At 39.5% G+C, this 18433-nt stretch overlaps 1 protein-coding gene across 1 annotated transcript in view; it reads right to left on the minus strand.

Moving 5' to 3' along the window:
- Positions 1 to 18433, minus strand: part of LOC117493075 (potassium channel subfamily K member 2-like) — a 31494-nt gene that overhangs the window by 12337 nt on the left and 724 nt on the right. Inside the window, exons 2-3 of the mRNA XM_034143466.1 lie at positions 17270 to 17583; positions 4395 to 4512 (exon numbers count right to left, since the gene is read on the minus strand). Coding sequence (XP_033999357.1) covers positions 4395 to 4512; positions 17270 to 17583 — 432 coding nt within the window. The remainder of the gene's footprint in view (positions 1 to 4394; positions 4513 to 17269; positions 17584 to 18433) is intronic.

Here is an 18433-nt window from a genome sequence, read left to right on the forward strand (position 1 = left end):
AATTTAAAATGATATGAACACCAAAAATGAAAGGAAATACAGTACGCTGTACGTAGTAGTAGTACAACAATATATCTATGCACACACAAAAGCAGGTCTTATAGAAGTCAGTACAAAGAAAAGACAATCTTTAAAGATGACTCCACACACACAATATGGCTTTCATTATTTAACAATTCATAATGGGTCTGCATAATGAACTACATCTGCCTTTCTCCATTAATGTAGTCATCTGTCTCAGGATTCGAGCTGCAGGGTCCCTTCTCATTTCTTTCCACTCTCACATTGGAATTGCGCGATATTAATTGTAAAACAATGTCAATCAAGTCTCACTTATTTCATGATTAGTTCAATGGGAGGCAGGAGGCCAGACCTCTGGATGCCCCTGCAGAACAAAAGAGACAAAGCACTTGTCTTACTTACTGTAGAGCTGCACTCGCGCCTGTCCTTTTTTGATACCCTGAAGTAAACAGATCAATCCTTCTTTATATTCTCAATTTATCTTGAAATGCTGTCACAATAGGAGAGGCTTAAAAGCAAGCTATGGATCGTAAGCTCAAATAGTAAGTGTCATGCATCATGAAAGATCGTACCAGTCAGAGAAAATTGCCAATCCTTGTTTTTTAAATAGGTGTAAGGGTCTGAGAGGCAGGGTAGTCAGCGGCATCATACGCTTCAACCCTCCCCAAATTGGCAGTATTGGGAGCAGGTGTGGAGAGCCACGCACCAGGAGTCGATCTCCACAACAAAGGAGATGAACGCCAACAGAGCAGTTCAGATGGGGTGGCTCAGGAGACTCCGGGTCTCTGAAGAAGTTTGTTTCTGATCCTAGCCGGTAAATCGGTTAGCGGTCCGGCTAAGGTAAAGATTCATAATTCAATATTCAAAGGTTTTATTGTCATAACATAATATACACAACTACTGTGTATCTATGTAATGTATGAACAACTTAGATCGCAGGTTCCTCAACAGGAACATTTTTCTTTTTGTATTACTTTTAATATAGTATATTTTAATATTGGTTAATATTGTCTGCTTATCTGTATTATTGTGTTGCACTGTTGGAGAAGCCTGTGACCTAAGATTTTCAACGACATAATTACTCTGTAGCTATGTTAGTTTGACAATAAAGAATCTTGAACCTTGAACCTTGAACAGTGCAATTACAAGACATAAAAAAAGATATGTATAAAAAACAACAATTCACTTTTGGGTTTTCGAACTTGGAGTCGGTGATTGATTGCTCCACCACCAGTTTTTTCTTTTGTCTGTGACATAGGATTGAAATAGCACAATTTCAGCACTTTTAAAGTTTTGAATTCCAATTAATAGGAGGATAATATTAATAAGTCATTTAATTAGTATCACCCCTTGACATTAACACTGCCTGCATGAATAATACATTCAACTCTTTAATGAGCACAAGCTTTAAAATGGACAAACCCATTTCTCAGTGTGCCCCAAATCACTGCTTCAGCTACACTTCTGACTAGAATACAGTATGTAACAAACCTACAGTATGCAGCGATATGTCACGTCCTCTTAAAAGAAGGAATTAATTTGCAGTGAACAATCAAGGCTTAAGGACTTCCTTTCAAATTAATTTAGTGATGCTAGCAGAGGAAACTGCAGCTTGGCATTGAATTTAGTGACTTTACAGCTTTTTCTCAAAGACACACTGTGTTGCTTTTGTTGTTTTGTGGATCCTTTAATTGCAAAAAAAAGTAATTGTAATGAAACCCTGTCATGGTAGGGTTAAAGTAGTAAAACCTGACTGCACTCACGTGAATGTCTTGTTGTTATCACTGTCATATTTCCAATTCCCCACTCACAGTAAAGCTCACAGTGAACAGTAAAGAACATTCGATTTTTTCATGGTGCTGTTCATCATATGAAATAACATACTTTGTTCAGATAAAAAGGACACCTGCTCCACTGGCTTGATAACAGCGAGGGAATGTTTTTCAAAAAGAATATTAATGCATTTTTCCTTCATGTGCAGGTCACAAAGGATCATTCATTTGAGATTTAGTTGATCCATGCACTATAGAAAATGTGAATTTCAGCAAGAATAATATAGTCTAAGAGAAGGCATCGCATGGGGAAGAAATGCTGTGAGATCAATCGTTGCTGCACGTCTTTCATTCATTTCATTTAATCGTTGCAGGGACAATGCACATTGATGAACACTTTCTCAGGAGAGTTTGCCTCAAATCCAATTTAAGATCTTTGAATACACCGATCAATATGTGGATATGGATTATTGCCCAAAGTCAGAAGAGTAAAAAAAAGCTGAGAGTGGATGCAAACTCTAATATGTTTTCCCTTTCTGCACTTTATTAGATTCCTTCTGAATAGAAAATAAAGCCATTAAAAAGCTTCTATGTGCAGCTACGACCGCAGAACATTTTGTACCAATCAAGCTAAATGATGCTGAACAGTCAGCACAGCAGTTATGGCAGTTTACACTTACACACATCATAGGAGATGCCCACCAAACACCAGCAAAAAAAAGGTAGTCGACATTCTCAGAATAAGGTGAACACTTAGTGAAGCTTTAACTTTACACCTTTAATCCGACACTTGAGCGCTTATATTTTCCAAGTAGTGGGCAGAATCAAGTTATTGCAACGCTTGTTCCTTTTTCTGACTGAAGCATGAGCTTTGACAGCATCCTAGAGACTCAAGAGCCCATCAAACAGACACTCTCATATGTTAGGTTCTGCTTCAATGAGCCAGATAACACTGTGTGTGTGTACGAGTGTCTGTGTGTGTCTGTCAGTGGTGAGCCGTGAGCTTTATACCTAGGCCCTCTGACCCCCACCAATTCCCTCGAAAAAAAGAAAAGAAAAGAGTTATTACGTCACAGACAGCGACCCTCTACCACACAAAACAACACCTGTGAACCCAATTTGTGTTCTTTGACATTGAAAATGATATTGCATTGTGTTTGTTACTTTCGTTGCAGTTGTATGTCTTAAGTGTAATTTGGCATGCTTTTATTTTGAAGGCGAGTTCACGCTGTTGACAGGAAGTTGTTGTTGCTATAGAAACAAGAAAAGTTTCACAGCGGGCGGAACTTGTCATAAAGTCCGCGATAATAAAACCCACCCATTTAGAGGGAAGATATGATTGGTCAATTGTACTGTCATTTGACATTACTCTCTCGTTCAGTTACTATAGCGGGCCCTCTGTGAATCGCAGAGAGGGCCAGACGAGCTTCTTTCATGTAACCCTTCACATTCAACAGAGACTGAACAGGCAGATTCGAAGGATTTATTTCTTTGGAAATGTTATTTTAAATACAATTAAATCAAGTTTTTTTTCGGTAAAACTAATGAAAGATATAACAAAAATAATATTAAAAAAATATATATTTAAAAAATATATTTTTTTTTAAATGTTTTTAAATATTATTTTTTAGAATATCTTAGGCCCTCACAGAGGGCCTAGAGGGCCCTGACGGCTCGCCACTGGTGTCTGTGTGATGTAGCTGTACATGGCCAAAACAATGTTGCAACATTGGTGCGCAGAGGTACAAGCATAAGGCTGGTGCCTAAGGTGCCAGATTCAAGTTAAGAAATTCCAATTTCTTGCCAAAATATTCATTAAGGTTTGCACTTTGCAGGCACTTGAAGGCCAATAATCAGGAAAAACAAGCAAAAACATGTATTCCAACTCAAGGATGAGCTCTAACAGGATGCTGGAGATGAGAAATGGAGTTCAACACCCCACTGAACAGATGCACTGATCTGACAAGGTCTGCTCGGAAGAACCAGATGAGCTGTCAGGCTATGTGTGTGTGTGTGTGTGTGTGTGTGTGTGTGTGTGTGTGTGTGTGTGTGTGTGTGTGTGTGTGTGTGTGTGTGTGTGTGTGTGTGTGTGTGTGTGTGTGTGTGTGTGTCTGATTAGTAAGCTCTTACAGCTGGAGGTGACAGAGTACGTGATCGTGCTACAGGCTGCTACAATTGACAGCTTCTACATTTTACAGTACAGTAACCAATTGCAAATGAGCACAGGCACTACAAAAGTATATTCCTCTGTAGTGTCCGATAAACTTTAGCTCTTAAGGCTAAAGTTCTCCTTCTAAAACCAGTCAACTGAAAGCCCACATTTTCTCCAACAGACAGGCACTCACATTTTGTTCTGAAATAAAGTTGTAGAGTTGTGAATGAGGCCTGAATTGATTTATTATTGAGAATAATCCAAGTGTATACACAGATTCCACATTTCTTACACCCAGGCCACCGTCTGGAAAAGGAGCTGATGCAATTTTTTGGTTAGCAAGTGTTATTTTGCGTTTGTACGTCATTTCAAGCTAAAACGGTCATCAACATTTCTTTATGCCTCTGAAGGCTTTGTGCAGGAGGTAATGATAAATTGACTTCTCTTACCGATAGTGGTGATAACAGTCCCAGCAAAGAAAAAGGAAGAACTGATGTCCCAGAGGCTCGTCTGATTAAAGGCATTTCCTGTGGGGTTCACACCTGCCCGGACTGCTGAGACCACTTGCTGGAGTGGAAAGATAAAAGGGAACAAAAGTTAGTACGTAATGCACTTTCTCCCAGTGGCAGTGTGCTGCGAGGTAGGCTGATTAGAAAATAACTGGTGTGCATCCATTTTCTCGGGGAATGGAGATGACAGCCAAGATAAACATCCAACCAAAACCAATTAAGAGTTGTGAGAAACAATAAGATCATCTGTCAAATAAAAAAAAAGCATAATAAAGATCAAAATAGCTGCACATTTGAAGCAAAGCATGCAACAGTTATATTGCTATGGACGGATTAAAATGAGGGTGCTTTGAACATATATTTTATTCCAACCATTACTTTAAAATGATTTCCCAAAATGTACAATTACTGCAGCACACATGTGCATAGTCAGTCTATTTTTCTACAAAGTCATTTAATTATCCTTTTAACACATTTACAAAAAATACTGAATGTAATTTAATCAGTTCACAAATCTTGTCACCATCATTCTGTCATTTAAAGGGGACCTATCATGCAAAATGCACTTTTGTACATCTTTTATACATGAATATGTGTCCCCGGTGTTCCAGGGAACTCACCAAGTGTCAGAAAACACAACCCTTTCTCTTTTCCTCCATACCCAAATCTCTAAAAACGGGGCTGCAATGGATCTGATACAGACTGATACAGATTTGAACATTTCTCTGATGTCAGGACGGAGGAGCTCCGCCTATATGGCCAACTCTCCACCTATCAGGGGAATGAGAGGTTGTCGTGACATGGTAACAGCATGGTAACATGACGCTCGTAACTCGGCCCCCTCCTTTGCAGGGGGGCGTGGTCAGCTGCAGCGCATGCAAAGACAGGGTGGAGGAGAGCAAAATAGAGCGAAATGAGGCATGGCTAAAATGCATGATCTGTTTGGTATTTTGAAAAAGAAAACGTATAAATATACCTTATATAGGTATGGCCCTACAATATATTATTCAAATATAGCATGATAGGTCCACTTTAATTCATGATCTAACCCTGCGTGGTTGCATGGAACATGTTCAGAAAATGGAAATCCAGCGCTCAGGCTGCAGGGTCTAGATTGAGCATTTTAACACCATGAGATGACTGATGGTGTGATTTTGAGAAGCTTTGTGACCGTTGCTATGATGGGATATCTGGGTCAGTGTTGGGTTTATCAGTCTTGTCCAGGTGATTGGTTGACTGAGTGTGTGTATGTGGGAGACACAAGGTTTTAAAAAGTGTCACAACAGAGTGTGACGAGCCGTTTAGAACACCAGCCAGCCAGCTATGCAGGACGCAGGTCAGCAGAGTGTTTCCCCACTCAGTGCTGCACTCGCATGACAGGAGACAAGAGGGAAGTGAAGCCAAAAGCTGGAAGGGAAACACACCACTGCACCACTTTTCACACCCACCATCACCTAAAGATAGACGTGAGGAGCAGCGAAGAGCCACACACTAAAAGATATGCTGCCATACAGATACACTGGAGTGTTAACAGAGACTTTATAACAGTCTGTTGCAATAATATAAATAGTCTGGCTAACTACATTACCTAGTAACTGAGAATGACTTATTGAGCCAAGGGGTCTGTCAGGGACCAAGCAGTAAGGCACACATGTCAAACTCAAGGCCCGGGGGCCAAATCCGGCCCGTGGTGGATTTAATTTCGACCCGCAGGATAATTTCTAATTACTATTAGATCTGGCCCGCCGGTATATTGCACGCACACCTTCACTCAATCCTGAAGGTTTCCCAAACATTGATGAACTTGCACCCAAGATGAGATGCCAAGTATCTGGCTTGAACTAGCATCACAGAGCAGCACACTGAGTTTAATGGATGTTTCCTTTTGCACTTTTTTTTTGCGACAACAGGGCATGTTTGTTTTTTCTTTGAGGGAAATTGTTTTTTTGAAGCTGTTGTTGGCCTGTGGAAAAATGTAATCATAAGAAATGACTCGGGAAAAGCTGCAGATAGAGCCATAAGAAATTAATGCAACTGATTATTTAATGTTTAATGTTGTTTTTATAGTCAATAATTTAAGCGTTGTTAGTTCCAGGTTTAATATGTGCAATAAGTTCATTTCAATACGTTTTGCAATACACATTTAACCAGTCCGGCCCTCGACTTGTACCGATTTTTCAATTTTGGCCCACTGTGTATTTGAGTTTGACACCCCTGCAGTAAGGCAACAGGACAGAGGAGTTGTTTAAATAAACTGGGTTTTTATTTATCCAAAATAAAACCCAAAGAAAACATTATAAACCAAGAATCTCTAATAACTAGGCCTATAATAGAGGTCAACAGAAAATAAACATGACATCAACTTAACAGGTGTTGACTCAACAAACTGCTACAATGCTTGGCCAAACAAAGTTGAAACCATGGAGTAATTAAGATTAACAGAATACAAAAAGGACACTGACAAAACCCAAATCCCTCTTTGACATGGAAGCAGGTTGTTTGTCCCAATCTGTCCCAATTGGCTGCTTGCAGTATTTGTGAGTCCTCACTCCTCAGCGCTCAGCCACGCCTTTTGCTGAACCAGGAAGTAACCTCCCCAACGGCCACGGTAACTCAAAGACAAAGAAAGTAATTAATACAAACAAATACTTGTGTTAGCTGTGCTAAAATGTTTGAAAATACACTAAGTAATGTCAGATTACAAGCAAATGAAGAGTTCACCATCTAAATCAAATGTGTGGTGTGTTAGTAATTGGGATGTTTTACTGCAGCTGAACTGAAGCAAAACTACTGAAGGTAAGGGTGCAGTGTAATTGTTTTACCCTGTTTGGCTGTGGCTATCAAAGGGTCTATCATTAAAGGTCCCATCATATGCTTTTCTGGTTATTACCCGTCCCCTTGTGTGTTATGTAGCTTTTTCTGCATGTAAATGGTCTGCAAAGTCATAAACCCTCAAAGTACACCCTGTAGCGAGTAAAACTCTAACACAGAAAAGACGTATCTATGCTGCCCCAGAACGCCTCGTTGTAGATTTTTCTTTTTCCATTTTTTTCTTCCGGGGCAGGTTGACGTCACTAAGTCCAAATGGACCAATTGGTCCAAATGGACCAATCCGCACACACACACACCCGCGGAACTCAGACCCCATGCAGCAACCAGGAAACTACCCCAGTAATCCACCTCACACTGTCCTCTCCTCGAGCCCCACAGGGCGAAGCAGCGAGCTCCGCAACGTCCCGCCAACACGGCACCCAGACCCCACGCAGCATTCTCATCTGTTTGTCATTACTGGTGTCATTTCCTGGTTGCTAACAAACATCATTGTAACACATAAACACTGATGTCCAGCTGTAACGGTGGTTGACTAATCAGAACAGAGTGGGCGAGCTGACCAATCATAGCACAGTGGGCTCATAGGGAGGGGGGGGGGGGCAGGAGCTCCATCAAGGCGTGTAGGACAGAGAGTGAATACACATACTATACAGAGATGCTGTATGAGAAAACCAATGTGATTTTGGAAAATTGAACAATGTAAATCTGTTCTAGTTGACCTCAACAATGGAATTATGATCAGTAGAAATGACCAAGACATGGGACCTTTAACTTCTTTTATACGTGGGTTGACAGGTTATGTTAAAAAACAACAGCCGGCTTCCACACAACCAGAACAGCCACTGTGTAGTGTTTTACAACATGAGGGAAATTGCTTAAATGGCCCATAATTTAAAAAAAAATTCCGATTGGACTGAAAGCCCATTTGTCCAACAGTCCATTACCCACACCAAACAAACAAACAACACCATTGCACCGAAGGCACATTGCTCTGGTGTTTTTGTTTGGGATAAGGGGCTTTCGGACTTTTCATCCAATTAGACATGCATTTGCCAAATAGACTATTTGGCTTTTGGAATAATGGCATGGCACAGTGAGCAAGCCAATTTTGGAAGCTACTATAGAAGACTCAACGTTAAAGTTAGCAGCTCTGTCCTGCCCTTTATTGATTTTGAGGAAGTTAACACTCCTGCAACAGCATTATCAGAAATAGCAATATGTTTGGCGAAAAAGAGTGGTTAAAAGTAAGTACTCTAAAACCCCATTCTATCCTAATGTTAGTGAAAACTATTTATATCTGGTACATTTACTATTATCCTCTAAATATCCTATTTTACCCCTTTTACATGGTACTTGTTTTAAACGGTTCAGCTGAAACCCTTTATCCTGGACATGCCAATGGTAGCTTAGCTAGCTAGCCAAAATTGATAATATCTGTCCAAATCAGTGGTCATCACAAATGTACAGCCTGATCTTATCTACCTCTGTCCAAAATTATAAACATAATGTTTCAAACTTTCCTTTTGTCTACACCCCATTATTATTGTAAACTGCATCTCACTGCACTAGAATGTGAAGTTTCACGGCTGACAGGTTGTGAGGCTTAGCAATAACTGTCCAATTCTATGAATGCTAGATTAATCTGATCGCAGCAGTTTTTTTCAAAGATACTCTATCTGTTCACTGCAGTGAAACAGATAGATGTCTCGACCCAAGTGGCTTCTCAAGATAAAGAATCATGACTGAGATAAATGAAAGAGAAAAGCTGAAAGTCCTTTGGGGAACCGCAGACACAGCTACAGAACTGATGCCAATAAATCATAGCAGAATACTTTACTGGACTACAGCGTTTATTCCACTACATATATGTGGGATGTTTGCCACTAAAGAGCTATTAAATTGATTTAAGAATGAGTAGTGCACCATAAATGTAAGGCCAGTGAGGGCTAAGCTCGTTTTGATTATCTAGAATAAGTATTAAAGATCAATAAGCCTTCAAGAACAAAGAACCAATGCTCCAATATAATGTGCCGCATGCAGCACACCGACCACCTGAACTAGCACTGTCAGCTTTTTCTGCATGCCTGCACGCACACACGCACGCACGCACGCACGCACACAGGCACACCGCAATGTCAGTGTGTTGCGATTCATCATCCTTGGTGAAACTGAGAGAGCTTTAACCTCGAATGTTGATTTTGATAAGGCATTAAAGATCGAGTGAGAAAGAGCTGAAATGAATGAATAATGGATGTGAAAGTGAGGCACTAATGTCATAAGATGAGAGTTAACATGACATTATGGGTCAGAGGGGGAAGAAAGATTTTTAGATGATTGCAGGAAAAGGTACTGTGAAGTAGTTTTGTCTTACAAGGAACTACCATTACGTGTTGCTTATCCACACAAGCTGACATACACAAAGGAACAACGTAATTCATATTGCAAAGGAGCATTTTCATACAGTATGGAAAGATTTTTCACCTTACTATTTTAAGTACCAATTTTGATTCCTGACGACGTATAACCATGATCTTTCCCTAACCTTTACCAAATATATAGAGGTAGATTTTTTTTCCACTGTAAAACATTACAGTTTTGATTCACTACACAACCTGCCCAGCACCACACAGTCAAAACCTAGCTGATGAACATGTATAGCATTTAGCCTCTAACAAGCATGCTATTTCCAGAAGTTGATTTACAATATAAATTTAAAAAAGGTGCTAGGTCACAATAATACATCAACAGTGTCTTAAAGTCTCTGAAGAACAAATTAGGGAGGTTAAGAAAACCCCAAACAAAACTATGAAACAAACAAACAACGGATGTACTTCACACTTGTGGCAGACATTTGACAGTTGCCAGTAGACCAGTGGTCATTCCTCACTTTGAACAGGTGGGCCTTTTCAAGCCCCACCTGTTCCTCATCGATCCAATCAAATGGTAGGCCAAGCTTAAAATTGTCAAATGTATCGTTCTCTAACAGGGGTCTCCAACCTTTTTTAGGATGAGAGCTACTTAAAATAAAACAAGTCGTGAGCTACTTTTACTCCTTTTTTGTTTTTTTGCAGTGTATATATTTAGCACATTTTAACATTATTCTATGCTGACCTTTAACCTTTGTGTGCTGTTTGGGTCTGTGGGACCCGTTTTCAGTGTTTACTAAAATAAAATGTATGCAATTAAATTATTTTAACCTGCTTTATTTGGGGGTGGACCTCACCTCCTCTAGGGGGGTCCAGGGGCATGCACCCCCGGGAAGATGTTTTTTTAAATGTTGAAGTTAAATGCATCAATCTGCTGCACTTTGAGCACAAACTGAATTTATGGATACAGCTCTCAACACTCATATGAAAGGGAGCTGTATACTTTTCAATGATCCAAACATCTTTAGAATATGATCACAACCAATAACAAATCATTTAAACTTGTTTATTCTTATCTTATGTTACCTAGTTAGCATTCTTTCTTTCTATTTATGCATATTTTACTAATCACTCCCCTTTTAAACTGTTTTTTTTTTACTATCCTATAGTACACATTGGAATGATTTCTTACTTTATTTTTTACATCTATATTAAATAGATAAAGGTGTGCTCTCTCTCTCTCTCTCTCTCTCTCTCTCTCTCTCTCTCTCTCTCTCTCTCTCTCTCTCTCTGTCTCTCTCTCTCTGTCTCTCTCTGTCTCGCTCGCTCACAGAGGCTGTGTGCTCCTCCGTGGCAATGAAGGCTTGCGTTAAAAAATAAAAATAAACATAGGCCTATTTGTAAAGTGGGGGAACACACAAGTGTCACGGTTAAACTCCTTATGAAATGGTGAGGTGCCGCTCCACATTGCTTTTCTTCCCGACTGCAACGCTGTTGTGTGTGTGTGTGTGTGTGTGAGCGTTTCACATGTGTGTGTGAGAGATTATTACATATGTCTGTAAATCATTTTGGTTTCAGTTGTGTGTGTGTGTGTGTGAGCAGGCTCGGATTGGCCATCGGGAGATTCGGGACTTTTCCCGGTCGGCCGCTGCCGTTGGTGGGCTGCTGCCTTCGGTGGGCCGCTGGCTCTGGCATATGGTGGGCCGTGGACTTTCACAGCGCCGCTGCGCCGGTACCGCATCCCCCGGCTCAGCGGCGCTGTGAAAGTCCACCGCTGTTGCGAGTCTCCGGCTGTAACGGCTGAAGTAAGAAGATATGATTCTACACTGTATTGAAGTAAACATATATTGTTTGAACGGGTTTTGATAATCACTTAGAAAAAGAATGTTATTCTCACTTTTAAATTCACTGACTTAGAGATTCTGTGTTTCACACACCAACATTGTTCCTTATCACCACTAAGAGCCAGATGCTGTTTCTAAGTCGTTAAAGACATCGTAAAATAGGAAAAGATCCCCTGGAAAAGGTAGGGAGGGGAGATCGGGACGGAGATAAGAATTGACTTTTGACCTTAGGGGACTTTGGAATTTCAAGTCCTGGAGAGAACTATTGAACCCGGCCAGAAGCGAATCCAGCCAGTCAGGGCACTTGGGGGAGGTGGTCAGTTTAAACAGCTCCTCCCCAGGGGTTCTCTGATTCGCTTGGGAGAAAAGTGGGAAGGAAGAATCGACAAATCTCCGCCCCAAAGACAGATAGAAATACTGACGTTTGTGTGTGTAAAATTGCTTTTGGGTTTGGTGAGTGGCAGGTCCTGAGAACTGTGTCCGTATCGCATCACAAACCTGAAGTCCAATTTCTTTTTGGTTTGATGAGTTGGCGGGTCCTGACGCATTTGTCCGCATCGCATCACAAATCTAAAAGCCCGGGGTACCCGGAGTACTCTGTATAACTTGTATATGTGTTTGGTTTCCTACTAGAAGTAAACTCAGATAATTTGTTATAACTTTGATTCCGGTGTTTTCAATTCCTTTCTTAATTTAATAGAGATCCAGCCTCATCCAACGAACGGCGCGTAGCAGAGGTATTCTACTCCTACACGGCCCGTCCACACAGCAGCGTTAAAAAAATCTTGGAGGTGGGCGTATCTGAAGCTTGGGGATTTTTTGCGAGCAAGGCACCAACAACCAATCACATGAATCTCCCGCCCCCGACATACGAAGCAAAAAAGTTTGAAGTAAACTGGATATAAACTCCCCAAACAGGCGAAAATATACCACTGTCTCTGCCACCTCCCTCCATGCCTGGCTCCTCCGGTTTATATCCCGGTAGGTAAATAGGGACTGGTCATAAAGCACCGGGTGATTCCCTACCGCTAATTTCTCCTCTATTTTTTGGAATATGAGGAAATGTATGTCTCTCCCAGCATACACGCGGTTTGATTGGCTAGCGCTTGAACTGTCAGATTTGCATACACGGGATTTGATTGGCTGACGCTTCCACCTCAGCTTCAAAAGTTGAACATTGCTCAACTTTGAATCCTGAAAATCCTGAAAATCTCCGCTCGCCTGCCCACAATGCAGTTCGGCGAAAAGTGAGGCAAAGTGACGTCACCCCATTCAAAGTGAATGGGCAGAAGCGTTTCAAGATTTTTTAACGCTGCTGTGTGGACGGTCCGTAACAGTCCACTACCGCCCGCGAGGACCCAGGTTCGATTCCGGCCTGAGGTCCAAACAATTTATTTAAAAAAAATTAAATAAAAAAATAATAATCTCCCGTTCATCGCGTCCATTCGCGACCCACCAGTGGGGCGCACCCCACACTTTGAGAAACGCTGCAGTACACACATCTACCAAAAATAGGACAACACAACATTAACATGTATTCAACATAATCTACAAAGCTCAGCACATCAACAGTTCACTGTTTTGATTACTTATATCTCAATTAAATTCTGAAATACAACAAAGGGTTCAAAGATAACATTTTGAATCCCTACTTCCACTGTGCTGATAAAAACATCACTTAACAAAGCGAGCAATCACACAGGCTTGGCTCAGCGAGCCCCTTTGTTTCTCAGCCAAGGCGGCCACAATACTGGCTGCAGTCACTGTGTTGGCAAACCGACCATGGCCATGGGAAATGATTAGCAGGATAATGTGAATACCCCACTAGCAGTCTTCAAGCTGAGCCAAACAGCCAGAAGAGATTGAATCGTCTGAGCTTTTTGACATCACTCACTATTTTAATTACTCCCTTTGAGAGCTCATCTCTCCTCAATCCTCTGCTGACTGGCTTTTGATCAATGGGAACCTAGAACACAAAGGGTGATGGGTTTGTATGTGTTTGTGTAGTCTACATAATTAAGTAAAATTACTTTGAGGCACCTGTATTGAAGCCATTTATCAATAAATAATCAGAAGAGAAAGAGTTGCTTGCAAGGCTGTTCATTTGGCTTCTGTCTTGGACTGTTTTTAAAACAACCTTAAAGACTTGTTTTTAAAACAACCTCTTGAATTCCTCATAGAGGCAAATAGCAACGTTTTCTTAACATTAATAATTCATTCTATTCATTTTGCAGTTTGCTCTTGAGGTCCAGGACTGAATAGTTTGTTTTTCAGCACAAGCACAGATTGGTTCAGTGGGAAGGTCAGTGACAGAAGGAGTAATACTTTGCCAGAAAACCATTAATTGGCTGAAAAGACACTTTTTTGTGGACAGAGGACAGTTTGCCCTCAAATGTTGGCAAGCAACATCCTTATGCTAATAGTAAAAGTACATACCACACTATAGTTTAGAGTTTGTTGTTCATATCTTTTTCCCATCTCTAGCTAGCCATGCTAACACCTGTGAACCTTAGCACAGCAGTGCTTTTGAGCTAAATGCTAGCATGCTAACATGCTTGTGCTCAACATGGTCAGCGTCTTTGTTTAACATATTAGCATATTAGCATTTGCTCATTAGCATTAAACAAGAAGTAGATGTTGATATTTTTCCCTAGATGCTGCCTGTACAAGTGAATTAATAAAGTCACGTTAAGGACTATAAAAGAGATAAAATAGAGACTTTTTCCATGCCAATCTATCCAATAGGTATTACGATATTTCAATAGGGCCGAAGTTACAATACTATGGCCAAAAGGTTGTGCAGTAAACAAAGAACACTTTACTTCCTTAATTAAACTATCAACAGCTGCTACTGTCTCCAACCTAAATGATCTCTGCCAAAATGTTTTCCAAATAGTAACAATTATCGGGACCCTCCTCTTCCAGGGCAACAGTCATTAAGCCCAATCCTGACACAAAAACATTACCTAATGGTCAATCTGACAAATGATGATCTCAGGACAGAAATCATCAACATCGCCTTCGTAAAACGACTCAGCATATTAGAGCCAAATAACTGCCATCTGGTACTACCAACTCTTAATGGAAAACATCTAATTTACATACAGTAGGTGGTGAACATTATTCAATAATAAATCCTGTCAACTTGGGTAAGTTTTGATATGGTCAACACCTAAACTGTAAATGTCACTGAATGCCAACACTTCTTCTTGACATTAGAGATCACAATGAATCTACTTGATTTATAGTCAATTCAGACATGACTGAAAAATGAAATTCATAAATATTTGATCAACTTATTTATCATGGCAAGCCAGAAAATGTAAAAAACAATACATAATTTAGTAACAGAACATTTTATTCTGGATACGGTAAATTTGCATGAACTATATTTGAACTGCTCTCAAGTATGTCATTCATATAAAAACAAATGTATTCTTGCAGTATCTTTGTATAACTGGAAACTTTTCTTATAATTACCAAAAGGCACATGTCCTTTAAACAGAATTGCCTACTTGTTACAGTGAGGGCTTTTTCATCATGAATCAATTTTGAGAAAAATCCGACGTATAGACTCACTCACTTATACATTTTTTTAATTGTGTTTTTAGTCCTATAGGAAATGTTTCAGGGACGTGTTTGCTCTGTTAAATTGCAATGCTCATACTCATAAACTCATAACAGTTCATATAAAGGTGTTCTCGTTATTATGAGAAGTACGAGGCATTCTTATGATACAGATACACAACTCTTTCTATCTGTATATACTATTAGAACATTTTAAGAAAGAGTTTCATAAAAAATATATATTTTCAATTATGTTTGACTGTTCCTTTAAACCATATACATTACAGGGAATTCAATATATTGTATATAATAAGTATTAACATACTGAAAAATAACCTGTTTTTGTGTTTCATAGATATCCCTTATGAGATTTGAGGACGTTTTGATATTAGGAAGCATTTTTGGTGGGAAGTATTCAGCTATAGAAGAGGTCAAAATTATAAGCGATGGACAAATCGGTCTCCCCGGGACGTAAAGACCTTCCAGCTCTGGTACATCAGAGGAGAAAATTGGTTCTACAAGTCCAATAAATATACCAGCGAGATTCCCCAAGAGGGAAGTCTTATCATCACCCTGACAAATTTGGTTGATGGCTAGATCCACCAATCCATAAAGCAGGGGTCATACTGTCCGTTAATGCCTTTATAAGAAGAGTGCTTACGCAATAGTGATATTTATAATGCATTTGTACATGACCTTTTCTCTAATTGAAAAATGAATGAATGAATTACTTTATTGTCTTAAAAAAAAAATGCTATTAGTTGCCTACAAATAGTAATCTGCTATTTAGTCGTCTTTTACTTTCTTTCTTTAACACAACTCTCTTCTTTTGCTACATACATACAGTCAGTATAACAATCCAACAACATCCAAGTAGCGGTACAGGTTTCTTTTGATTGTTTACATAATATTTCATCTAGTACCCTATAGTATTTGATATAATATTTGTGGAGGGAAATATGTAAGAGAGATAAGTGAAGGTCTGCTGAGGAAAAATATGATATATATGATATATATATATAACATATCAACATATCAATATATATATATATATATTGATATATGATATCATGATGATTGATATATATATATGTTGTTTGTGCCCTTAAGTACAACACAGAAGAGTTTTGTGATCTGATGCCTCTATCAGCACACCGGCATACTTAGTCTGTTAAATCCAATGTATGATGATGAAACATCTTTGTTTCTTCTCTTTGCTTTTGGATCTCAGTTACCAACTGAGCGAATTTGGGATTTTTTACAGGAATGTTGCCAAAGACACCTTAGTCTCACAGTTGTAGACAGACTGTGTTTCGGGATTTCTAAATACAATGTGTCTTACAAACCCTAAGGTCTTTACATCCCCTGGATTTGGAAAGGCCAATCACAACCATATACATTTTGGGGGGTAATGTTGGGATAACATGCTGTTATTGGTCGGCTCAGCAGCAGGATGAAAAGAACGACTGAACCTGTTAGTGGCAAGATGAAAGCTCTGAAATAGTTCCTATTATGAACATTATCATCAGTGAGTGAATCATCTGTGTGCATCTGCATCAGCCTTTTGCATGTAACCACCCCAATATGATGGGCCATTTGGTTGTTCTGTGCAGTCTTTAAAACTACTCTTTGATTGTTTCTACCAAGTTTATGCAACAAAGGCTTTAGTGGTTCGTAGCATTAAGAGATTCGTTATTCTACAGACACTTGGTTTGTAATTACTGCAAGTGAAATCAGTAGGCAATACACTCAATAAACATTGTATTACCTCACTTAGAAATCGACAAAAAGAGATTTTTCTAAATAAGAATCTTGCTATATTATTACTTTAAATGTGAAGAGAAATGTCTCGCAACTCACTGTCAAATAATAGAATGGGAGACATGGAAATATGTTGATATAATACAGCCTGCAGTGGCCACAGAATAAATACACAAACAGTACTTCTGTCAGTCAACTGTCACTCAAGTATCCTGAGGTTAAGAGCTCTCGTTGTGTTTACTCGTAATCTTTGTGTCTGCCACTCACTATAATCCTCAAACAAACAACATACTGTCGATCTGAAACCTGTAGTAACCTCAGAATGTATTAAAAATTAAATGAAAGAGAAAAATCTGTAGTCACAGTGTGGAGTGTGGTAACACTCATCATTACCAGGTCCTGCAGAAGAGAAAAGGTTGAAATTATGAATATGATGTTCGCTTACCTTGACTAAATCCTCCAGCTCGGAGGAGTTTACGCATGCGTGCATGGCCAGGAAGTCAAGTTTTTCTGCGAGAATGGCCAGCTTCTGGGAGCTCTCGTGAGGCTGCTCCAGGGCTCTGAACACCGTTGCTCCAATGATGAGGTAAAGCACCACCATGAAGAAGATGGCTGACACCGTTTTCCACCTCATGACTGTAGTCCGGGTTTCACACTCGTCCTCTGGGGTGTAAAGCACTACCGGTTGGATGGAGAAGGACAGGCGAGGCTTGCAGTTATGGGCGGCAGACTTCGGGTCAAGAAGGTCAGGTGTGGCCACTGTGAGGAAGGAATGTATTAATGTGGATCCATTTATTTCTGTTGCATACTCATCTTAGTACCAACTGCACTGCCTTAACAGCAGAACATCTTCCCTAAGGGATTAAGTCTATCTACCCGTCTATCCATCTACCCATCCCTCCATCCTCCACCTACTCTATCTATCTATCTATCTATCTATCTATCTATCTATCTATCTATCTATCTATCTATCTATCTATCTATCTATCTATTTATCTATCTATCGTGTTTTATACAATGTTAGAGCAGGGGTGCATCAAATATTTTCATTTCATTTTGGCGGTTAATTTATTGATAAATCAATTCAACATTTACCACAATAAATGTCATAAAACAGTGAAAAATAACCATTGCCATTTTCAAGAGCATAGAGTGAAGTTTTGAGTGCCCAAGAAAGCAGCTTTTCATTATATAGAAGAAGCTGGAACAACAGTGTTTCAATAATTTCTGCTGACATGTCTTTTATTTATCAATTAATCGATTAGCAAACTTTAGGAAGGGATGACAGTTATAATTAATGGATAGTGAAATATACTCACTTCTGTCATAGATAGTACACTTCAAGCCTACAACATCTCTTAATACTGATTCAAACACTGAGCACAATGATCTTTATAATATCACTTATTATATCAATCCCTTCAGCCCTACTTTCTCCCTACAGGAATTGTAACCTTTTTGTTGTTGCTTTTGTGTCCCACAATACAAATGAATACAAAGCTCATTAAAAATTAAACTCTTTGTCACAATCCCATTTCCCCAAACAGCTTGCAGAAGATGCAATTACATAACCACCCCATGAGTTCCTAATAGCCAGTATTTCACTGTA

This window comes from Trematomus bernacchii, unplaced genomic scaffold, assembly GCF_902827165.1.
Source record: "Trematomus bernacchii unplaced genomic scaffold, fTreBer1.1, whole genome shotgun sequence".
NCBI lineage: Eukaryota > Metazoa > Chordata > Actinopteri > Perciformes > Nototheniidae > Trematomus > Trematomus bernacchii.